The sequence below is a fragment of the Melitaea cinxia genome, chromosome 20 (assembly GCF_905220565.1).
Source record: "Melitaea cinxia chromosome 20, ilMelCinx1.1, whole genome shotgun sequence".
Taxonomy (NCBI): Eukaryota; Metazoa; Arthropoda; class Insecta; order Lepidoptera; family Nymphalidae; genus Melitaea; species Melitaea cinxia.
Genome location: NC_059413.1, coordinates 10,628,965 through 10,654,837, shown reverse-complemented (window position 1 = coordinate 10,654,837; position 25,873 = coordinate 10,628,965). Strand labels below are relative to the sequence as shown.

The window sequence follows — 25,873 nt, the reverse complement described above, 5'->3', positions numbered from 1 at the left end:
TGTTGGTGATCTAATAAATAAATAAATAAATAAACATTCAAATATGCGTCGTTAGATTACACGTTGTTATAGCATGCGTTGAGGAAATAAAGATTCACTGCTCGTTCCCGGTAGGTGATAGCATGATAATATGTAGCCTATATGTTGACCCGACTTCTTAATAATATTCGTGCCAAATTTGAAGTAAATCCATGCGGTACTTTTTGATTTTATCCCGGACATACATACAGACAAACAGACAAAAATTCTAAAAACTATATTTTTGGCTTCGGTATCGATTGTAGATCACACCCCAAGTATTCTTTTAAAAAAATATTCAATGTACAGTTTTGACTTTCCTACCATTTTATTATATGTATAGATTACTATGTCCAGCAGTGGACTGCGATAGGAGGAAGTGATGATGATGATAGCTTTAAATTAAGCAAGGTCAGATTATTTACCATCATCACACGGTCTGTTATAATTGCTCATGTTATAATTATAGCAGTAATATGAGTAGAATAAGCTAAATATTTTAATGATCAAACAAATGTATTTGTTACAGAATCTGTTGATACATAATGCTCTGCCTCTTGTGATGAGTGATATGACTTCAGTTTGACCTTTTGAGTTTTTAACGACATTATCAAAAAACAAGTCAATAAACTGTTAAACAAATTGGAACGACTACAAAACATGTATTCGCTTTATATTCAGGTTGCGCAAATTTGACCATATATCTCAATATCGTCAACAGTTGGGTTGGCTACCAATTAGACAGCGACGAAATGTGCATGCTCTTTCTTTATTGTTCAATATCCTTTATCACCCTCACACACCCTCCTTATCGTAAGGAAAGGTTAAGTTTTTTAGGACATGATACGGAATAACTGGCGTTCCCGTAATAATAACTTGCTTGTGGTACCTCTTTGTCGCTCTAGTGCGTGTAGTAATTCCTTCACTACTAAAGTGATCAAACTTCGGATTTCCCTGCCCAATAACATTCGTCAAGCAGAGTCTATAAATATTTTTAACCCTTTACAAGAACAAATATTTTAAAAATATTGAAAAAATAATAATAAAACATGTTTATATGTGGTTATTGAAGGGATAAAAAATAATAATAAAAAATATAATATAAGTAATTCAACATTTATTGAGTGTATCATATTAGATACATTGCCAGGCCCTTAACAATCAACACTATAAGGTCTGTATCTAATTTTTTTTTTTTTTTTTTTTTATGTCACTAGGTCGACAAACAAGCGTACGGCTCACCTGATGGTAAGCGATTACCGTAGCTTATAGACACCTGTAACACCAGAAGCATCGCAAGCGCGTTGCCGACCCAATCCCCAATCCCCCCAGGAGCTCTGGTCACCTTACTCACCAACAGGAACACAATACTGCTTGAAAACAGTATTATTTTGCTGTGATCTTCTGTAAGGTCGAGGTACTACCCCAGTCGGGCTGCTCCATATTTTGAGCAGGAAATTCCTGCTGTGCCCTACCTCAGTTGATTTGCTACACTGCCAGTCTTTGAATGAGCATAAATGAGTTTTAAACATAATAATTGTAACAAAATAAAACCTAAAATGTCAATATTCTCTGTGAAATAAGAAAATATAAAACATAATTATTTTATACTTCTACATAAATATAAAAATTGACATAAAAAACAGAATATAAATAAAAATATACAAAGATATTATAAATTTAAATTTTTGGTAAATTGAGATCAATCATTAAAATAAAGTCAAAAATCAGTCTTAAAAATGGAGGAACGGAAAGGAACCTTCCTTATAATAATATTTATAAAGTATTATTTTTTGGTATGATATTTTACGAAACAATTACGTTCTGGCAATAAGCACAACTTCAATTTGCAATTTTGACAAAAAAATTAGTCAACCCTTTTGTGCAATACATACACCTTCCTCTGCTGGTTATTACAGTTGGATTATGAGTAGCATGATCATACCGAACAGTATCTGGCGGTCTTTCAGCTACTGGGTTCTAAATAGTCTTGGTTGATTCCATACCAGGCCTGCTGATATCGCTCATATCAGTTTTTTCAAACCTCCATAGGCTTTCAAAAATTTCAATTGTAAAGGTTTTTAAGGCCTTTTTTTTGTTATCCATCCTGACTTTTCTATCACGCCGATATAGAAGTCAGGAATTGTTTATACAAATGTCAAGCATTTGAGAAAATATTGGTAAATGCCAACGATGGCCTCGGGATGGTGTACGATATAGAGCGATCAACATATCAGCGAGATCAACAACGCCCATGTAAGTGTTAATTTTTTTATTAAATTGGGGCAGGTCATTGGCATTTTTCTACTTTGTTCTTTCTTGTAACGAACCACAGTCTGGGTAGGATACGCATCTACAAAGGCACTTGCAGCAGTGATCTATTTGTTATCTAACCATTTAACGACAGCAATCTTATTTTTATTGCATACGAATTGTTCTTTACCCTTTTTTTAAATTTTTATCCGTGGGTAGTTTTTTCTCCGCTCCTCGGAGCCTATTTGCTCGGATTGTGCCCATTGCAAAAAAGCCGCATTCATTGCGTAAATATTGTAACAGCTCAATAGATGTGAAAAAGTTATCGAAACACAGGACTTTGCAAGCAGGTTGTTGAATAGATTTTGACTGTGAAAAGCGTAGGTCTCTTTGAACGAGTAGCCGTTGAAGGAAAATATGTAAATAAAGGCGACTACGATGGTGACTGATGATGTCGCTTCAAGTTACTAACTCGTGGTGCAGGTACCGGTGAGGAAGTAGCCAGTACAGATGGAGGCGAGGGTGATAGTATCGGACACCAAGGTCTAGTCTCATTTGCTGTTGGATTAGGCGATAAAATTAACGGTGAATAAGGGTTGATCGATGGTGATGACTTTTGACTGTATGACTGTACCAAAGACTGAAGTAAGCACTTAATTAATCTCAATATCGTCATCGGAGAGAAGGTTTAGGGTTTCTATTGAAGATGGCAATGATAGAGGTGGTGAACTGCTGTCAGAGTACGTGGCGGGTGTAGCATTGAACTTCATTCTCGGATGATTCACTTTCGTCCAAATTTGATTTTGCTCCCGGTTTAAAATAACTTTAATGTATATTGAAATAGAGACTTAGTTTATAAACAAGAATTTTTTGAAACTTTGTTTTTGCACTTCTGTAAAATGATGATTTTTGAAACTGAAACACTACACTTGTTGTATTTTATACTATACTAGTGACCCGTCCTGGCTTCGCGCGGTTTCACAAACTATCAGTATTCTTCTACTATATTATGCATGTAATATTTATATATTAAAACTTCCTCTGAAATCACTCTATTTACTAAAGAAAACCGCATCAAAATCCGTTGCGTAGTTTAAAAGATCTTAGCATACAGACAGCAGGAAGCGACTTTGTTTTATACTATATAATGTTAAATTTTAATTAACGTAAATTGTCTCTTTTGTACATATTATATACAAATAAAAAAAATATTATTAGTGATATTCTTTCATATAACGCACAAGTTAAGTTAGTAACTTCCCTAATAAGTTCGAACTACTAATATCACAATGCTAAATATATCAAGATTAATAGCTTTGTACAATAGCCGGTCTTATGGCTAAAAAGCGATCTCTATCAGGCAACCGTGTTGCGGAGGATATATTCCTGTCTATGTTCACTGGTCATAATCAGTGAACACAGACAGGCATAGGTGTACATATAATATAGAAATATTATTGTATATATATAATAAAAAATAGACATAACGTACATATTTCTTATAATGCATATGAGTGACTAATAAATATCTATATTGATACAGAGATACACTTAACTAACTTTATATTTTGAACTAGAAGAGTAACTATTCTATCGAGTAAATTTGAGTATTACGGTGTTAATGGTAAAGCTCTTAATCTCATTGCTTCATGTCGAACTAATGAAATTTAACATGTATCAATAAACGGAACGAATTATACTGGATCTTTGCTAAAAATGGGCGTTCAACAGAAATCGATTCCAGGCCCTTTCCTTTCTCTTAATATATATAGATGATCTTCAATTAAGGATATTAGTGCTATTTGCTGATGAAACATTGATTTGCGACGTGATCAGTTCTTTATCGCGAATTCAAGATTGGTTTTGAACGCCAATAAAATTAAGTTTGCATTACCCGATGTTAAACATCCGAATTAAAATTTAGAAATAAATAACGAGAGGCTAATTGTCAGTGATACTTCAACTGTAGTAAAAAAAGTGTACTGTAGTAATAAAACGTTCTTAGAGATAAATTTGGATTTAAAATTATATATTACTAGCTGACTCCGCAAAATTTGTTTTGCCATGACACAAAATTTCAAATATTTTTCTCAATTTGATCGCAGCACCAACTGTCGGGACAAACTGAAATTAAAATAGAATAATATTTAATATTTTATGCTGCGATGGTAGCGCAGTCTACCGGATCCAATGTAAAACATTCCAAAATTAACAACTACTTATAAATGAAAAATAAGTTAAATAAACATTTTCCAGTGGACCAAATTGTGAATCTAAACCATCCTCGAATCCCCTTGAACTCACACAAAAAATTTCATCAAAATCCAGTCATCTAGGAGTTCAGTGACATACACACGCACACAAGAAATATATATATATAAAGACTAGCATAAACCTTTCAACATAATATCCTCGGCAACAGGGTTGCCTGGTAGAGATCGCTATTAAGCGATAAGACCGGCTATTGTACAAAGCTAAGACTAATCTTAATATATTGTATTTTTTCTTTGGTGTAAAATAAAGAATATTTATTATATTATATTATATTATATTGCTGTGTGGTTACGGCAGTAAGAATACAGTTACCCCCTCTCTTCCCGTGAGTGTCGTAAGAGGCGACTAAGGGATAACACAGTTCCACTACTACCTTGGTACTTAAAAAAGCCGACCGATGACGGGATAACTATCCAACTGCTGGCTTCGAAATACACAGGCGGAAGACGGGCAGCAGCGTTTTCGGTGCGACAAAGCCAGCCCTGCGGTCACCAACCCGCCTGCCCAGCGTGGTGACTATGGGTAAAACACATGAGTTCACGCCGTTTTTGTCGTGAACTTGTGGAGCTCTATGTCCAACAGTAGACTGTATTAGGCTGAAGTGATTATTATTAATACACAAAAATACAAAATTTAGTTCTTTCCAACATAAGAACCGATATTATCGGCTGTCGTGTACTTGAGATAAAATTTGATTATCGAGAAGCCGTTGTTTGTTGCTCTTAAGTCTTGTTCGCACTAGTTTGGTAATAAATCCTACTAACATTTTTTTTTTATGTCACGAGGTCGGCAAACAAGCGTACGGTTCACCTGATGGTAAGCGATTACCGTAGCTTATAGACACCTGCAACACCAGAAGCATCGCAAGCGCGTTGCCGACCCAATCCCCAATCCCCCCAGGAGCTCTGGTCACCTTACTCACCAACAGGAACACAATACTGCTTGAAAACAGTATTATTTAGCTGTGGTCTTCTGTAAGGTCGAGGTACCCCAGTCGGGCTGCTCCATATTTTGAGCAGGAAATTCCTGCTGTTGCCCTACCTCAGTTTATATATGAGAAAATTTGTGAGGATGGATGGATGTTTGCTACTCTTTCCCGTAAAAGCATAATTGACTGCTCATAATAAAACTTAGTAAGTAAATAACTGGTGATCCATAACACATATGCTATTTATCATTATTTATTCATAATTCAGTGGACTAGGCTTGCAAATATAAAAAAAAATTTGTATCACAAATTCGTAACTAAGTAGTGTGTGGTAATAATATATTTGATGCCGTAATTTGAGTTAGTAGCGAACCTCATCGCTCGCCTTCTTATTTACTGTTTAAACAACTCCAACCATATTTCTCAAAAATGCCCATAAATTTATACAAGCTGCAAACGGGTTTTATTTGAGTAGTAAAGAGTTATTAATTTATGGCATACTTGACTAAGTCACCAATTATTTAATACTCGACAAAGTTTGTAATCTACTTAAAACTCGACTGTTTCCTAAATTACTTAATGCTCGACCAAGTTGCTAGCCAAGTGCAAACGCGCCTTAAGTGGCATGATATCGCATATAAATACGCACAAGAAAATCCATTGGGGCTTATCTTCGTACTATTGAAAAAAGTTTAGTTTCCACTCAACAGTCGTTCTGATAAAGATTTACAAAATAAGTGTATTTTTGAAAATTACGTAATAAGAAATAAGTTATTTATTGTTGTAAAAGCTGTAAGTTTTGTTACGTATTTGTTATCCTTCACGTTTATGTACTTGTTTTAACTGTCCTTATCGTTTTTTACATTAAAGAGGATAATTATTGTGAATCGGCCCCCAATGAAAACTTCTATCCAAATTCATGTGATAGTATCAACTCGATGTGCGTATGCAATTTATATAAATTTTTCTGCCATATTCCGCTTTAATCTAGAAATATGGCTATATGTATCATTATCCGTCAAACATCCATATCTTAAAAAATAAATGAGCTAAAGAGATAAATCCAAAATGTGGTTGTAGGAAACGTTAAAGAGTATATTCCGTATTTTTTTTTAGATTGTTTAAATAATTACAAGCATCGATTATTAATAAGTAACAACAGTAGTATAGATGCCCAGTAAAGGAATATTACAGGCTAAAGCGTATAGTTTTTTTAAAGTCACTACTTAAATGTTTCTATCGTTTCTTAGTTTATGTAGGTAACAGATATTAAATCAACTTTGGTGATATTTCTGATGCATCTCATCACTTCACTACTCGTACGTAAACTGATACGTAGTTTTTACAGGTAGTAAGTAGTGCAAAAATTCCTATGATAAGGAAAACAGATATTTTTTTATGTAGCTTAATAAGTCTTAAGCAATAAATAATTATTACTTGTTTCAAAAATTTGTGAAATATTAATTATTTGCTACTATTTTTATGTAAAAATTTTAACACCTTTACATATGACATTATTTTTTAAACAATGTACCACAAACTTTGAGAAAACAATATTTTAATATACACATAGTCCTGTTTTATAACACTTTATTTAAATGAGTGTTTTTGTTTTTCAGAAGACATCATGTGGTGGGAAGGTGTTGTAGTATGCGTCTGCATAGCCCTCGTTACAGCTAATGAGTCGTGGCGAATAGTAAATACTGATCAAGGTCCTGTCAAAGGTTACAAAGCACCCGAAGGTCATTACGCTTTTTATGGAATACCGTATGCTACCGCACCCATAGGTCCAAATAAGTTCAAGGTTAGTGAAGCATTTTATTGAATCAACTTCAACATAATCCTTACTTATCTATATAAATAAAAATGAATATTGCTAAGCGCGTAACTTGAGAATGGCTCGACCAAATTAGCTAATTTATTTTTTTGTATGTTCCTAAAGGTCCACAGAAGGTTTTAATACTAAAAAAAAATTAAGAAAAAATATTTTTACTTTCACTTTCGCAGAACGAAGTCTGTCCGAGCAACTAGTATATAAGTATATTTCAGGAATCAGTCAGTTAGTCAGTTTAGCCTATTGTAGTCCACTGCTGGACATAGGCCTCCTCAAGTTCGCGCCAGACATCCCAGTTTTCCGCAATCCTCATCCAGCCTATACGGGCAAACTTACGTAGATCGTCGGTTCAACGGGCCGCAGGACGTCCCACACTGCATTTGCCAAGACCAAGACCCGTCAGCTCCACCAACCATCGGTCCTGCGACATAGATGACCAGCCCACTGCCACTTCAACTGGCTAAGTCTGTGGGCTATGTCGGTTAATTCCGTTCTCTCACGGATAGTTTCATCTCTAATCCTATCTTTGAGAGAAACCCCAAGCATATCCCGTTCTATTGCACGTTGAGCGACTTTAAGCTTGTGGAGCAGTCCCTTCGTCAGTGTTCACGTCTCGGTTACGTATGTTAACACAGGCAGGACACATTGCTCGAAGACTTTTGTCTTCAAGCATTGCAGAATCTTCGTAGTGAAGACTTGACGAAGCCTGCCAAACGCCGCCCAGCCCAACCGAATCTTCCTTATCGGCCTCCTTCTCGAAGTTGTTGCGGCCTAGTTGGATAGTATGGCCTAGGTAAATATAATCCCGAACAACTTGAGAAGGGTACCATCGACCGATACCGATCTCGGTATCACTTGGTTGTTAAACATAACTTTCGTTTCGTCCAAGTTCATACAGAGATCGACTTGTCGGGAGGACTCGTTTAGGCCGGCCAGCATTTGGCCTAACTCATCCAACGTCTTCGCAAAAATGACGATATCGTCGGCGAAACGAAGGTGAGAGATGTATCCGCCGTTGACGTTGATGCCTCATTCCCCTCAATTCAAGGTCTTAAAGACATCCTCCAGCGCAGTGCTAAACAGTTTCGGTGATATTACATCTCCTTGTCTTATCCCACGCCAATGGAAATGAGTCTTGTTCTCTGGTCCTGGACATGAACGGTCATCGTCGCCGCGTCGTACATGCATCTCAGTACCTCGATATATTGCCAGTCGATATGACATCTATGCAAAGAGTCAAGGGCAGCTCAGGTCTCGACAGAGTTGAAGGCTTTCTCGCAGTCCACAAATGCCATACACAGCGGCTCATTATATTTCTATTTCTTTTGAATAATCTGCCGAACAGTATGGATGTGGTCTACGGTGTTGTAGCCATTTCGAAACCCAACCTGCTATGGTGGTTGGAATTCGTCGAGTCTTATGGCGAGACGATTCGAAACTACCGTCAAAAACAGCTTATATACGTGACTCAGAAGTGAGATCGGTCTGTAATTCTTCAACAGAGACTTATCGCCTCTCTTAAAAAATAGCCCCACCACACTCCTGGACTACGCCTCTGGCGTGGTACCTCGGCGGATGACGGCGTTAGAGTCTTGCCAAGGCTTTTAGGGCCGGTCGCCCTGCGGCTTTAAGGAGCTCAGTGATAACTCCGTCATCCCCTGGGGCGCTTCCATTTTTAAGCTGCCCGAGCGCCGCATTAATTTCATCTTCTTCGAAGTCCGGGATAGACTCCAAATAATGGCGCAACAACGGTGCCCGTGAACCTTTGGTGTCCCAAGTCACGGGCGTGCGTGCGCTCGATGAGTGATGAGCTCGCAGCTGTCCATAAAAATTCTTAACCTCTTCTCAGATCTGAGGGCGAGAGCAGACGATTCTGCCATCCTCTGTTTTGAGCTTCGCAAGAAGACTTCTCCCCAATGGTCTTTGGAAAACTTTGGATCCCCTATTCTGCTCAATCAGAGTAGCAATGAAATTTTTTTGTTTATTGTTTCAGGAATCAAACAGTATTAATTTTATGTTATTTGTTATTATGTCAAAAATTAGATTCGCAAGAACACAACAAAAAATTTGGCTAAATATTTGGCAACAATATGTTTATATTACTTACAGCCGCCGCTTCCGCCACCAACTTGGGACGAACCATTTGAAGCAGTCCAAACTTACGTGACATGTCCACAGCCTTTTCTTAATAATAACTTATTAAAGCAACAAGAAAATTGTCTAATTACCAATATTTATGTGCCTGATACTGAGGAATCGAATTTACCCGTAGTCGTTGAAATTCATGGTGGGGCATACCAATATGGATACGGTGATATGATGTCACCACTAAATCTAATAAAGAACGGAAAAATAATTTTTGTTAATTTTAACTATCGTCTTGGGCCTCATGGATTTCTCTGCCTTGGGACTACAGATGTGCCCGGAAATGCTGGCATGAAAGACCAAGTTGCTTTGCTAAGGTGGGTACAAAGAAACATTGCAAGCTTTGGTGGAAATCCAAACGACGTAACGATCAGTGGGTGTAGTGCTGGAGGTTCATCCGTTGATTTGGTCATGATTTCTAAGCTTGCAAAAGGATTGTTCCATAAAGCAAGTGTTGGGAGCGGTTCTAGCACTGCCTCATTTAGCGTACAAGTTGATCCAATAGCAAATGCGAAAATGGTTGCAAAAAAGTTAAACTTTACTGACGTAGTTAGCTTAGAAGCTCTAGAAAATTTCTACAAAACCTTACCATTTGACGAGCTGCTGTCTATAGATTTTGGAAACGAAGCTAATTCTGCCACAGTATTTTCTCCATGTGTTGAACGTGATATTGGTCAAGAAATGTTCTTAGATGATTATCCATCAAACATAATTATCAGTGGTGATTACCCTAAAGTACCTTTGCTTATCGGAATTACTGAAATGGAGGGTATCTATCGTGTTAGAAATTTTGAAGAGTGGAAAACAATGATGAATAACAATTTTTTCGATTTTCTTCCTGAAGATTTAGCTTTTAATTCAGAAGATGAGAGAGAATTCGTCACAAATAAAATTAAGCGTTTCTACTTCGGCGAAGAACCAATAAACGAAAATAATATATTAAAATATGTTTATTATTTCACTGATGTTATGTTTGGATATGGAACAGCAAAAGCTGTAAAATTGCACGTGGAAGCTGGTCATAATCAAGTTTATTTATATGAATATGGGTTTGCTGATAAAAATGACGAATTTATTCTACATACTGAAACAAGAGGTCCAAGCCACTGTGCACAAGCCATTGTCATGGGCCTGAATAATGAAGATCAGCTGTCAGATGCAAACAAAGAAATAAAAGCGCGCATGATAGAAATGTGGCTTAATTTCTATACTAACGGGTAAGATTTTTCGAGGTTTCCTTTAAACACAAGTACTTTATTTCCTAAAAAGCATTTATTTTATGAAATGGAAATGCATAACTGTTTGAATGTATTTAGGGTCGACCATTTCAAGACAATTTGTTTAATCGAATTTAAAAACTTATGCAATCACTTGAATTTGCTTGCAAAGTAATGTGCACAAACCCAAAACTGTGTTTTCCAAACTTCAAATTTATTGAAATTAAAATAAAATTTAGTTTTCTATACTCAGTGTAAATAATATTATTGCTGTATTCATGATCCTCTCCCGGTGTAATTATAACCTATATGATAAAGTTTATTATAGTTGTTGGTTTTGTCGTAAATTCAGCTTAGACCACATTCAATCGTTGCAAAATCGTATGTTCATAATTTTGGAATGTCACATCAGTCAATTTTAACTTTGCACATTGTCACTAAAATATCTTTTCAATAGCGAATCTTGGGTAAATCCAAATTTTTTTTTCTGATGTTAATCTAATCTTACTTCATAGTTATGATAAATATTAAATACGCGTTTTGTTTACATTACTTTTCTGACGGTGATAATGCGTTTTATTTTTATTTTTGATTTTTAAAATAATAGGTAAAATTTAAATATTTCACATTGTTACAAAAAAAAACTTAAATTAATTTTTTCATAGGTCTGTGTTACTATTAATTTATAGGAACAAACATAACTAACGAAGCATTTAACAAATATTTATGTAAATGTTACAACATTATCACATCTTAGGGTAACGAAAATAATATATTTCTGCAGGATACCAGTTGCTGAGGGCTCCTCATATCCCGCGTGGCCCCCCGTTGGTCAAAATCGGACTCCATACATGTATATAGACAGAGAGATGACGTTGAAGAGTCACTTCCTTGGAGATCGTGCCCTCTTCTGGGACGAAATTTACGAAAAATACTACCGCAGTCCTAGAGCACCTTATTAAATTTATTAAAAAAAAGACCGCTATTATATTTTAAATTGTTATTTCTTTAAATATTATTTTTACGTATTGTGGTCCAAATGTATGTATTTGTTATTGTAATGCTTGCCAGTATGTAAAAAAAAAATTAACTTTATATGAAAAAAGAACACAGGCCATACTTTAACAGATAATAAAATTAACACCTAAAATCGTGGAATCTCTGAATCAACTGAGGTAGGGCACAGCAGGAATTTCCTGCTCAAAATATGGAGCAGGCCGACTGGGGTAGTACCTCGACCTTACAGAAGATCACAGCAAAATAATACTGTTTTCAAGCAGTATTGTGTTCCTGTTGGTGAGTAAGGTGACCAGAGCTCCTGGGGGGACTAGGGATTGGGTCGGCAACGCGCTTGCGATGCTTCTGGTGCTAAGCTAAGCTACGGTAATCGCTTACCATCAGGTGAGCCGTACGCTTGTTTGCCGACCTAGTGACATAAAAAAAAATCTGTTCTGTTTGAGAAACATTACATTAGAATCATTATTATAGACTTCTAGAGGTTACACAAAGACAAGTTACGAGTATAGGTGTAAATTAATTTAAGTGAACAAGTAACATTTGTCACATATCGTAAAAAAGACACAACTGAAAAGTTTTTTCGTAAACTACATTTAAAACTAAATATTTAACAAAATAACCGAAATGTATATTAAAATAGAGACTTAGTTTGACATTATGATTTATGCTATTATACTTTCTTAGTAACTAAACACATTTGTTAGTTACGGCAAGATTAAACAGTACCTAACGTCAAGACTTAGTTTATAAACAATAATTTTTTGAAACCTTGTTTTTGCTCTCCTATAAAATGATGATTTTCGACTTGTATCACTTGTCACAGGAGGCACAGATCACAATAATTGTAAAAAACTAATAATATGTCAGTACCTATTACCCAGTAAATAGGTAAGCATATCAAGACTAGGACAAGAATGAAGTAAATTTTTAATTATCGGCAATCATAATTGTTGTAATCTGTGGTAAATTTATTATTCGATCTTCACGGATAGCGCCATCTGTTGAGAGTTGATAAAGCTCTGTAAAAAAGTTTAAATACAACACATAAATATTCCATTATTACTATAGTCTTATTTAATAGCCATCCAAAATACCACTACTCTAACATGGTAGCAGAGCGTGGTTGGTTTGTTTGCAAGTGAATTAAGTCTGGGTTCAGAAAAAGACCACGTTTGTAGTAGCAAGTTACGCTGCAAGACTTGTTTAAAATTAGTCATGAAACGTATATAAAGATTTCATGTCGAACAAATTAGTCTATTACTCTAATATATTAATTTAGATAATAAAGTAAATTATACGTTTACAGTACTATACCAAACGGGAACATTAATAAACTATGAGATGGTATACCTATGTACCTATGGCCCCTTTCCTAGGCTTAAGACTTCGAAATTACGGTTGAGACTGAATTATTTGCGGTTCATTCAATAATGGAAACCGAAATACTACATTTGTTGTATTTTATAGTTTGTGTTAAATTTTATTAACGTACATTGTCTCTTTTGTACTTATTCATAGTTATATTCTTTCATGTAATGCTTCAATGGATGTAGTACATAGTGTTATCATCGATGCTTTATGATCAACTCTAACCCCAATTAGAATCGATATGGCACTATCTATATTTCGTAGACTTTGTTACCTAGAAACCTGCGTGGCTGGAAAACGATTTGACCTTAATTGTCTTATATGACATGTTTGATCTTTAGAGCTACTCGGAGCGAGGTAAAGTGCAAATTAGGTTAGTAACTTCGCTAATAAGTACGAACTACTAATATCACAAAGCTAAATAATTTATTTTTTGAACCAGAAGAGTTTTTCCATAACTGTACAATTTAGTGGAGTGCCTGGGGCGTTAAAAAAAAGAAATCGTCAGATTTCCGTTACAGTGAATGAAATTTTATAATTCAAAGTGGAATGTTTAGCTTATAATATATACAAAAAAAATTACCTATTAAAAAATTGTGATCTCGATGAAAAAAAAATAATGAAATGATTATAATTTTGCTAGTAGCCCTGCGACCCATGCTAGCTTAATAAAGCTGTGTTACAGGCCACAGTGTCTTCCCTAAAAATTAGTTTATTGTTACAAAATCAGACATTGCGTTCTGATAGCGAAAATATAAATGATACTAGTCTGTGTACAAAGATGACAACACAATAATAAAACAAGGATTATGAATACATACACAAAATTTGGTATAAAAAAAGGTTGATAATTAGGGTCCGTGCGTGCATGCGAGCGTGCGCGCGTGTCCGCGCGTATGCGCTCATTTGCGCGCGTGTGTGTGCGTGTGTGCGCGTGTGTGGGCGTGTGTGCGCGTGTGCGGGTGTGTGTGCGCGTGGGTGCGCGTGTTTGTGTGTGTGTGCGTGTGTGCAAGTTTTTCACAGTAATGATACACAGTATAATGTAGTTTTACTTTAGCAATTTTAAGTGCACATGAGATTTTCCGTATCATCATAAGATAAGCTCAGAAAATAGTAAAAAAAATTGTTTTACATATTTTACTATTGTCAGAAGAAACTTTCAAACTTTTATTAGTTTTGTTATAGATAAAAGGTCCTAAGTAACAATAAAATTTACGAATAAACGCAGTTCGAAACTTTTGATTGTTGGAAAATATTATATAATTTCGACGATTATTTAATATTTTCGATGCATATTTATATAGCTCTGAATGTTGCTTCAAGATAATATGAAGTAATAATAACTGTCGAACTGTAAGGACCTCAAAATATTTATATATTTCATTCGTTGGATAAAGAAGTGGCTTGAAAGTCAGAGATTTTAGCGTTGTTTTTAATGCTCCACCCCAAGATACAATGCAATATGAAATGATAGATTGACATAAAGCTAAATATATTCTTTTTAAAACAGTCGGTTCAACAACGTCTCGAAGATTTCTAAAAATGTAACTTAACTTTAGAATTTTACTTGATAAATCATAAATATGCCGTTTAAAGTTAAGGTAACAGTCTATGGTAATACCTGAATATTTGACAAAATCGACTCGCCCAAAAAAAGGGCAAGCGCAGTTTGAGCCTCGACCACAGGAATGACATATCAGTTTTCAGACCTCACCCGGCCCATTTATGTTGCGAATCGAATGCACCACATACTTGGTCTTTTCAATATTTATTGTTAATGTGTTATTTTAAAGCCATTCAATTACTACATCAAAACTATCCTGCGCAGCTGCAAAAACATCAGACCATGTATCACCGACGAATACTAATGCAGTATCATCAGCATACGATATCAATTTACCTTGTGAAAAAAGCAAGGAAGAGAGGTTATTGATATAAACCAAAAACAGAGAAGGATCTGGAATACTACCCTGTGGAATACCATACTCGACCTGAAGACAATTACTAACATAATTACCGACACGTGTACATTATGTACGTTCCGAAAGGTAGCTTTTAAACAACTCTAGTTGTTTACCTCTAACTCCCAATACCTCCAATTTAAAAATTAATTTCGACACAGAAATAGTGTCAAATGCTTTATATTAAAAGCAAAAATACGTATAAATTTTTAACAAATAGGTTTTAATATTAAGCATGTTAACTCGTGGTACTATAGAAACGATCTACATTCATATTTACTGATATCATAACAGGAAAGTGGTCAGTTATTCTTGCCTGCGGAACAATAATTAAAGATGAGAAATTGGTCCTTATGAAAAAGTGATCCAAACAAGAATCGCTTACTTCGCGGGTCGTAAGATCCACCAAGAAAAAATCCGTGATAAGCAGCTAAAGTTAGATATCTATCACTAAATAAATTCGTTTTTTTTAATATCAATATTTATATCACCTGTCAAAAAATATTTTTAAAGGAATGCAACTTTTGAAGAACTGTGTTTAACGATGTTAGAAATAAATCAATGTTATGATACGACGGCGATCTGTAAATAGATATAATTGCAATATCGTTTCCATGTGTCGCAATTAAACAGTTGCCATCTTGAAATGAAGGCAACTGTTTAATTGCAATGAACAATACCTCATAATATTAGGCTGTAGAACATTTCTCTACACCAAAATTAAGTTTCTTTATATATTCATATAGAAATAGTAATTAGGAAAAGAAATAAATAAATCAACATGGAAGAAAAAAAAAACGTATCAAGAAATCATTTGTTTATTTAAACAATTTACATTTTTGTCCATGTAACTTCTTCAACTTCACTTATTTCAATGATTGGCGGAGTATTAAAGCAATTATTTTCGCTGCACTGTCGACATCCCTAGATAGATATCTGGATTCAGATAGCTCACATAAAAACAGATAAAAATTGTATAAAAATTGTATGAAAATTTTGGAATCCCTGTTTCAAACACACAATAGTTTACAATAACTTCCCATACAAATCATCGTTTTTTATTTGAAATTTTTAGTAACATGCATTATTGTATTATGCATAAGATGCTATACTGAAGTATAAGGCACTATTTTGACATCCACGAGCAGCTCTATAACCCTTTTTTCAGCTACAAAACAACATTTGCAATAATTTATCTGGTGCTGGTGCTTGATTCATTGTTTTTGGGATAAGCATGTTATTAAAATACTTCCAGCCCCAATTTTCAGTCTACATTTCCTAACCATAACTGGATTTGTAGATAAAGGTACTCTTTTAAGGTGTTCAAACGCTGCATCAGCTGTAGGAGGTAGTGATGACTAAAGAACATTTGTTTTTTGTTCCTTTTACAATGAAATTGAACCTCAATGACTTAAAATCTTTAATCTTTTTGTTAGAAAACTGTAAAACAATTGAATACATTTAATGATTAATTTATTAATTTTTTTTCTTTAACTTGAATTAATCTTTATTTATTATCTATGTATTATTATTTAATTTACTTTCTAACAATCATTAAGGTATTATAACTATTATGATCTTATAATCAACTGCAGATTTTTAGTGAGATTACTGACCAAATGAAAAAATCTTACAAAGAAATTCAATAGAAAAAAAGTTTTTAGTAAAACTTTTGTCAGAAATAAACAAAAAAAAACACAAATTTAATATAGCAATCTCTTTTTTCCCGCGGGTGTCATAAGAGGCGACTAAGCGATAATACAGTTCCACCATCACCTTGGAACTTATAATGCCGACCGATGGCGAGATAGATTTAGATTATGGTCTAATGGATAACCATCCAATTGCTGGCTTTCAAATACACAGGCCGAAGACGGGCAGCAGCGTCTTCGGTGCGATAAAGCCAGCCCTGCGTCCGTCCAATCCGTCTGCTCAGCGTGGTGACTATAGGTATACAAAACACATCAGTTTGCGCCTTAATTTTTGGTGCGATCTTGGAAGGTCCAGCAATGGACTGCAATAGGCTGAAGTGTTGATATACAAAATGTACGGAATACGTGTCATTTATAACTAAAAAGAAGCTAGAATTTTTTTGTTTAGTTTTGGAGCAGCTGCCGTTGCCGTTATATCCACGTTCTACTACCTGCCCAAGGTCGTTATGAATCATCACACGCTCCAAAATTTAAGAAAATATTATTTTATGTCTATTTTTATGTCTATTTAGGTATAATTCAACGTATAAATACGAAAAAAATATTTTAAATAAAATTAAATGCTTAAGTATTCATTTTCTATAGTTTTTTTTTTTTATATTTAAATAATAGAAAAATCAAAAGCACAAAAATGTTGGGTGAACTTTCACTTTATAGTAAAAAAAAAAGAAAAAACCACGTCAACCAGTTAAACTTATTCAGTGTAACAAAAGTCTGAAGTCAAATCGCCCAGATACCCCACTAATTGTTATTTTCTGTGTAATGCTTTGTAAATAAACAAAAATAAATAAATATATTAAAGTAAATATTAAAGTATGTCCTTTAAGGAATGAATTTCGAAAAATACTTGTTTAAATGACGCTGAGAGTATAAAATCAATATCGTGTCAAAAGTTCATATGTCTATCATATGTGGTTTAGTTTGAGCTTTGACAGTATTCTGACTGGAATAGTCAGAATGCTTTAATTTTAAATATGTTGGTATATAACTAAGGTAGGGCAGCGGGAAATTTCCTGCTCAAAATATGGAGCAGCCCGACTGGGGTAGTACCTCGATCTTACAGAAGATCACAGCTAAATAACACTGTTTTTATGCAGTTTTGTGGTCCTGTTGGTGAGTAAGGTGACCAGGGCTCCCGGGGGAATTCGAGATAGGGTTCGTCAACGCGCTTGCGATGCTTCTGGTGTTGCAGACGTCTATAAGCTAAGGTAATTGCTTATTATCCGATGAGCCGTACGCTTGTTTGCCGACCTAGTTATATAAAAAAAGTAGATTGTTTTAAGTTTTATAATACAAACTTAGTATACCTAGTATACACGACACATCTTAAAAATATTATAACTATTACTAACAACTTTTTTGCAGTTTTTAAGGATATTTCAAAATTTTATTTTTCAGTTACAACGTGACACTACAAAATCTGTCTTCCTTTTTAATTTATTTTATAAATAATTTATCTAATATAATTTTATTGATTTTAAATTTTGGTTTTTCATATCAAAGGAAAAAACACAACCAAGTATGAGTTTTTGTCATATCCAAACACTATCGTGTCATAATATCTTTTGTTATCATAAGATTATTTGGATAATTTAACATATAAAATCTGACATCTTAAGCAAAGTACTTGTAGTGAGGACGTACGGGTGAAGTCAAATTCGAGTCAATATAAAAATTTCAAATTTAAATTGATAAAAATAAATACTAGATTGTTAGTAAGGGTTATATAATGTTTCAAATATTATTTTTAATAATTTTCTTAGAGGTAGGAAAAGGGGATCTAGAATCACGCCTAGTAAATACATTACAAGGTCCCGTAATAGGATACAAGCTACCTAAAGATGACGTGTACGTATTTAATGGAATACCATATGCAACAGTACCTACAGGACCTAATAAATTTAAAGTAAGTGAACGAAATACTTTATTACTTAATTTGGTTTTCTTTAATCTAATACTATTAAACGAGCAATTCTTGTATATATATATATATATATATATAATCTGAATCTCGGAACGGCTTCAATGATTTTCATGAAACTTACTATGCAGGAGATTTCGGGGGCGATAAATTGATATAGCTAGAAAAATTTTTTCGGAAATTTCGTTTTATCCCTGTTTTTAGGCAATGAAATAATGGCTACAATATTATTAGAATACGAAGGTAAATTTCGCAACTGTCAGTAAAGTTGGAATGCTCGGGTGGGAAATTGGCCGGTCGGGATCGACCGAGAAGACCACAGTTCAAATCCCCACGTCTCCAGATCGATTATTATTTTTTCTTGTTTTTTCTAATTGCACTCATGATTTTTATTCAAATAACGAGTTCATATTTTTTATTATTATGTTGGCAAAATCGGAAAATATTGTTCATATTTTATCAATATGTAATTCGTATTTAAATAAGACTTCGAAAAAACACGATTTACTAAAAATACCGAGCTAAGCTCGGTCACCCAGGTATTATAAAATTAGACCTACAGTGTTATTATTAAATAACTGTTATATGCTGTTAATAGAAACAATATTTTTAATCCTAGGCACCTCTTCCGCCACCAACATGGGATGAACCGTTTCAAGCAATTGAAAATAATGTTATTTGTCCACAACCAAACAGCAATGAAATGAAAATGCAGGAAAACTGTCTTATTGCTAATATTTATGTACCCGATACAGTGGAATTGAATCTCCCTGTTTTAATATATTTTCATGGAGGCGCATTCTTTAGTGGATATGGATCATTTAGAACGCCAATTAATTTGGTAAAAAGTAAAAAAATAATAGCTATAGATTTTAACTATCGACTTGGAGTGCAGGGTTTTCTTTGTTTGGGCACAGAGGATATACCAGGTAATGCTGGTTTAAAGGATCAGTTAGCGCTTCTACGATGGGTTCAAAGTAATATTGCCTTCTTTGGAGGGAATCCAAACGACGTTACTATAGATGGTTACAGCGCGGGTGCATCATCTGTTGATATTATGGTGCTATCACCTATTACTAAAGGTTTGTTTCATAAAGTTATTTCTGAAAGTGCAGCTGGTGTAGCAGCTATAACGTTACAAATAGATCCATTACAAAATGCAAGAAACATAGCTAGTCAACTTAATTTTAATGGTGGCGATGATCTTAAGGATTTAGAAGCATTTTTTAAAACTAAATCGTATGCAGAACTAATAAGTGTAGACTTTGATGGTATGACTAATAGTGCCACTATAGTTTCACCATGTATTGAACACGATGTAAGTAATAACACTATCATAGCTGAAAATTTATTTGATACTTTAAAAAGTGGTAACTTTCCAAAGCTTCCGATTTTGTACGGTAATACTGACAGAGAAGGCAAATATCGAATTAGTGACTTTGACGTATGGAAGGATAGGATGAACGAAAATTTTTCTGATTTTCTCCCACAAGATTTGGGCTTTTCAAGTGAAGAAGAAAAGGAACAAGTGGCACAGGAAGTGAAACAGTTCTACTTTGGACTTGAGCCTGTTAGCGAAAAAAATATCTTAAGTTACGTCGACTACTTCACAGATACAATGTTTTCATACGGTATAGCAAGAGCCGCAAAATTATTAGTAGAAGCTGGTAATGATAAAGTATATTTGTATGAATACAGTTTTGTTGATGATAATGAAGAGTATATTCCTTACACAAATGTACGTGGGGCAAGTCATTGTGCTCAAACTCTTACTGTATTGGATGATATATCAGACGAACAACATTTATCTGAAGAAGTTAAACAAATGAAGACTATTTTAAGAGACATATGGTTGAATTTTATTACAACAGGGTAAGTTGAATAAAATATTTTATATTTATTATCAACACTATCTAGGTTGTGATTGTGTGATGTTACAATTTTTTTTCACAAAGTATGTGCTCAATATGTTTCACTAAACTTTTGGCTATCGCAACTGTTGGACTTCCGTTGGCCGCCCCTAGGACTTGTTATATGTTTATTTAACTATGTTAGATTCTGAATAATTTTTTTAACTGTTATATCTATATATTGTAACAGTAAATAAAAGTGTTGTTCGTTAGATAATGGAAGATATCGTTATATATAAAAAAATAACTTTAACAAAAAAAAATTAAGAAAAGAAAAAAAAATACAAAAAAAAATATAGCTAAATTATACTATACGTTAGGATAAGAACCGGTCGGTGGACTTACGTCTCTTTTGGAGACATTAACTTAGTCTAACTTGAACAGTGATGTTGCTGAATAACGTCTACCTTGATTTTAAAAAAGTTGCATGTTTTAGAAATAAAAAAGGACATGGGTTGCCCGTGGATATACTTACGTACGTATACATACGTACTTATATAAAAAAAAAGGTAAATAGAAACTAAAAAGGTTTTATTACTTTCCTTTTTTCAGAGCGCCAGTACCTAAAGAATCTTCTCATCCAGATTGGAAACCTATCAATGAAAATCGATCTCCTTACATGTATTTAAATTTAAATTCAACATTAAAATCTGAGTATCTTGAGCAGCGTGCTCACTTCTGGGATAAAATTTATGACAAGTATTATAAAGGACCACAACTTACATCGAAATAAGTCATTTATTTTTATTATATTTATTTAAAGTTCAATGACAATTGCTTTTTATTTAGCATATTTTATGTCATGTTACAAGAGTTAAGCATATTATAGTTTGCTATAGGGCTAGTAAGTGTCTAATTGACTAGAATAATAAAACCCCTTACCAAGAAAAGTAAAATTGTTTTCTTTTTGAAGGCTATCAGCGTCAACAGTTTTACTTGACCTCCATAGCACTGCGGATGGGTTACGGATATTTGTAAAATCTATCTTGTAACACCAATTAGACTATATACTGTCTGGTTAACCTATGATGTCAAATACTTACTTAGTGTAATGTAATTTTATGAAGAATTATTATATAGTTAGGTAAGATCTTAACAAATAACCGTAACAATATTATCAAACAAAAATCGTTAAATTATCGCGATAAGTCGAGACTGTATGTATTATAATAATATAATATAACTGTATATATAATATTAATCATAAAATATACTATGAAAAGTCCCTATTTTATTGCATTCTTTGTTGTCCGTTCATCGTTTCGACGTGTCATCGCATCCTCATCTTTTGGGCGTACCCGTGTCTTAGTATCTACGTTTCATCTTGCTGTACCTGCGTAACTGATGTCGACACTTCGACTACACTCTGTTAAAATTTATTTTAAAGTACAAATTTCAAGAAGAGCTAATTTGTAACACTCAAATTTATATGACTATTGTGAAGACTGCCAGCAATCTTGGCACCATTCCACGTGGACATGATTTGTACCAAAACTATATGTAAATATTAAGTTCTTAAATTATGAACTGTAACTATGTATATTATTTTAATTTTAATTATATTATCTAGTTTGCAAAAATGTCTAGACAGACGATTGGAAAGAAAAATAAACAAAGGATTTGATTTTGTTATCTCTATAACAGTGTGTATATATTTGCATATTTTAGTCCATAATTGTAATAAATTACTAGACACCGTAAAAATGAATATGTATTCAAATCAATCAATCTCAATTCATTGACCATTAACGAAATTTAAAGACAAATATTTTAGTAGAAAGCGATTACTAACTCTTCTAACGAAATTATTTCATTCTTCAAAAATTTGTCTTTATTTGATAATTATATTTCATTTGTAACTAAAGTAATTTGCAGTGATGATTAGGTTAAGAATATCCAGCAAGAAACCTAACAGCTACCCTTTTATAGGTTTTCAAAACGCTACTCAACCATTGTAAATTCATTTAGCTACATCCCCTGCAAGGACTGTAGGGTGACAAAATTCACAAATCTATATCATTTCTCATTCACCATCTTCATCTTCTTTGATTAAAATCCTTTGACTATCAATATACTTCAGTTTAGATTTTAAATTCATTTAAACTGTCTGTCCGCTCGCTACTTCACTTGCGTGTATTACACGATATTATGGCTGTTACGTTTTTTTTTTTTTCGTTAAAATTAACCTATGTATTGCCTGGTTAGTATGGGACTTATTCCCATTGAATGAATATTTTTTTTATTTTCTTTTTCTCAACAAAAAAACCTATTTTTTAAATTACTTAAATTTTTTTTTTCAGAACTGACTCAAGAGTTATAATGAAACTTTTTCAGATTTATCGCGGTTTATTAAGATTTTTAAATACCCGACGTTTCGGATACTATACAGCAACCATGGTCACGGGAGGACGGAAGGTCAAAAAATTGTTATTGAGTGAAATTCGCGTAAACATTAGATAACTCAACAGTTTCTAAGTTCACCAAATGGTCAGATCAGATCAGAGCGTGATCATAGAACCTACTTTTTTGAATACAGTTAAACATTTAATGTTCGTAAATGATTTACAAACCAAGGTTTGACATTTCCTCGTAAAAGTAACAGCATTTAAGCATTATATCTACATTGTAAGCCAGTTCTCCTACCAATGCAAATATAAAATAAGGTTACACTAATTTTTTTAAGCCTCGAGATTTAAGAATACCAATTTACTTAAAGAAATAACGTAATATAATTGTGAAAATTATTATAACGGTGATAACAGCACCGTGTAAATACGTATCAGTATTTGCAAAGTAAATAATTTCTCTAGATAATTTCTGGGTATTTTGATATAAAATAGAAAATGTTTATTAAAATAATTTAAACTTAAAAAATTATGTTTAATTAATTTATTTAATAACCTCATCTAATATGAACAGGAAATACATAACGCGATGGCACATCAGCCTAATTAGCTTATTTTGTTGACACCAAATTAGAAATGACAGGTTTCGATTAGATTACCTTGTTCTTGTTCTTTTTGATTAAATATAAAATGTATAAAATAGAATAGATAGATAAATGTAAAGGAATGGGGGATAAAAATAAAATTAATACTGAGATATTATGTATTTAATGTGAGTTTTTGTATCACTAACAGTCAACAACGATTTTAATTCTTAGTGCAACAAATGATGAGGATTGTCTATTGTTAGTCCAAATAAATAACTTTAAGCCTATGTGTAACATTATAGTAACTAGGGTACTTAGGCTACCTAGCAGGAAATAATCAACAATAGCTGTAACATTTTTGGTATTATACAACACAATTAATATTTTAAAAAACAAAACACAAGTAAAAAAAAAACAGATCTGTGCTACCCACTAAATTAAAATTCGGACACATATTCGGACACACGCAGTCTTAAAAAAACCTAATTAAAAAAAATACCAAATGTCTATCACAATACCTTATCTGTTTGATAAAACGTAATCTAGAGCTCGTTACTGTCATTTGTCCAAGCCTGTAACGGTTGCTCTTTGACATTTTTCTTCTTAAGCCATACCAATTTGTAGAACCAAGCAGATAATGCTATTCCGAGTGTAGGACCAACCCAATATACCCAATGGGCAGTCCAAATACCAGTCCAAACTGCCGGTCCAAACGACCTTGCTGGGTTCATACTAACCCCTGCCAAAGGACCACTACATATCGCTAAGCCAGACAAAGCAAGACCGAACTTGATTGGAACAGTTTCGTTTTTCTCTTCATTGACTGGATCCCATAAAGCACATACGATAAGCATAAGCGTTCCTGTAAATATTATTTCAGCACCTAAAGTTTGGTATATCGAATGTTTTAAATGCGGGTGGTTGGCACAAACACCATCTGTAACTACGTCTGTTGGTGATAGTCCAACTAATATACCATATCCTAAGATGGCACCACAAATCTGCACGATAATATATGCTATCCCAAGTGGAATAGGAATCTTATTCAAAATCATGGCACCCAACGTTACGCAAGGGTTCATGTGTGATCCAGAAATATGTGCAAAACTTTGAACCAATAATAAAGTGATAAGACCAAATCCTGCCGGGCTATATAGAGGTGTCACTGGTAATCCTTCGATAGGTACGCAGCCTAAACATCCGAAAAATATTAATAATGCGGTTACAATAAGTTCACCAAGAATTGCTCTCCAGTGATTTGTCCACCACGATGTATTCTTTTGGGGTCGTTGTATCTTAAATTCTTTCACGTCTTTTTTTTCAGTCACAACAATAATTGGGCTATTTTCAGCCATTTTTTATAGTTTTATAATATATTATTATGTATTAGTATTATTATGTATCTGCTCACTTTTCTTTTACACTCAGCTATTAAAAATAATTTAATCAGACTGCATAACACACTATAGTACCTTGCACTTAGGTGTGTTTCGTTTTATGTACTTGAGCGCTAATTGATCAGTATTTATGGTACGCTTATTATACTATCACGCAACTGTTATCAACGTGCCATCTTTTAAGCAAACAAGTTGATTAAAGATTCAACTCCCGTCGACTACATTGTCATCGTTAACATGAATAAATGAATTGTAATAAAACATTACTTATTATATAAGATTATTACGAAAAATTATACCATAATTAGTTTTGTTGTACTTGAATTACAAGATTTTAATTTGATGTTAGTATTTATGCATCTGACTATAATAAATAAATTAATGTCATATTTAAATACTTGTTATATACTTTGGATAATAAGAAACTTATTTTTACAATATATATATATATATATATATATATATATATATATATATATGAGTGTATTAAACTGTAATCAAATGAGATGACAAAATTATTTTGTTTTAAATTTAAATCATTTAGGTTATTGGATTAAAACTTTTTGATTTATAAAAAGAAAATAAGTAAATGTAAACTTGTGGCAAACGGAAATCATCTATAGAGTTTGTATCTTTAACAAACGACTACCCAAAAATTTTACTGAGTTATTATTCGTCTACTACCTTGGAATTTAAAAAGCCGACCAATGGTGGGATAACCATCCAACTGCTGGCTTTGAAATACACAGGCCGAAGACGGGCAGCAGCGTCTTCGGTGCCACAAAGCCAGCCCTGCGGTCACGAACCCGCCTGCCCAGCGTGGTGACTATGGGCAAAACATATGAGTTCTCGCCCGCACGTGATCTTGTGGAGGCCTATGTCCAGTATTGGACTGCGAAAGGCTGCTGTGATGATGTGATGATGTTATTCGTCCACGGTTCGTTCGGCGTAATCAACACAAAGTTAGTTTCACATTACGCTGTAGT

General features: G+C 33.8%; 2 protein-coding genes across 2 annotated transcripts; one reads left to right on the top strand and one right to left on the bottom strand.

The window, feature by feature from the left end:
• The first annotated feature begins 14,637 nt into the window (after nt 1-14,637).
• On the top strand, nt 14,638-21,291 carry LOC123663256 (esterase FE4-like). Its single transcript, XM_045597945.1, has 4 exons — nt 14,638-14,668; nt 18,491-18,633; nt 19,268-20,520; nt 21,111-21,291. The coding sequence occupies exons 1-4, from the start codon at nt 14,638-14,640 to the stop codon at nt 21,289-21,291; spliced, it is 1,608 nt and encodes a 535-aa protein (XP_045453901.1).
• A 2,364-nt stretch (nt 21,292-23,655) lies between these two features.
• LOC123663255 (aquaporin-like) lies at nt 23,656-24,845 on the bottom strand. Its single transcript, XM_045597944.1, has one exon. The coding sequence runs from the start codon at nt 24,843-24,845 to the stop codon at nt 24,033-24,035; it is 813 nt and encodes a 270-aa protein (XP_045453900.1). The 3' UTR covers nt 23,656-24,032.
• Between the last annotated feature and the right edge of the window lie 1,028 nt (nt 24,846-25,873).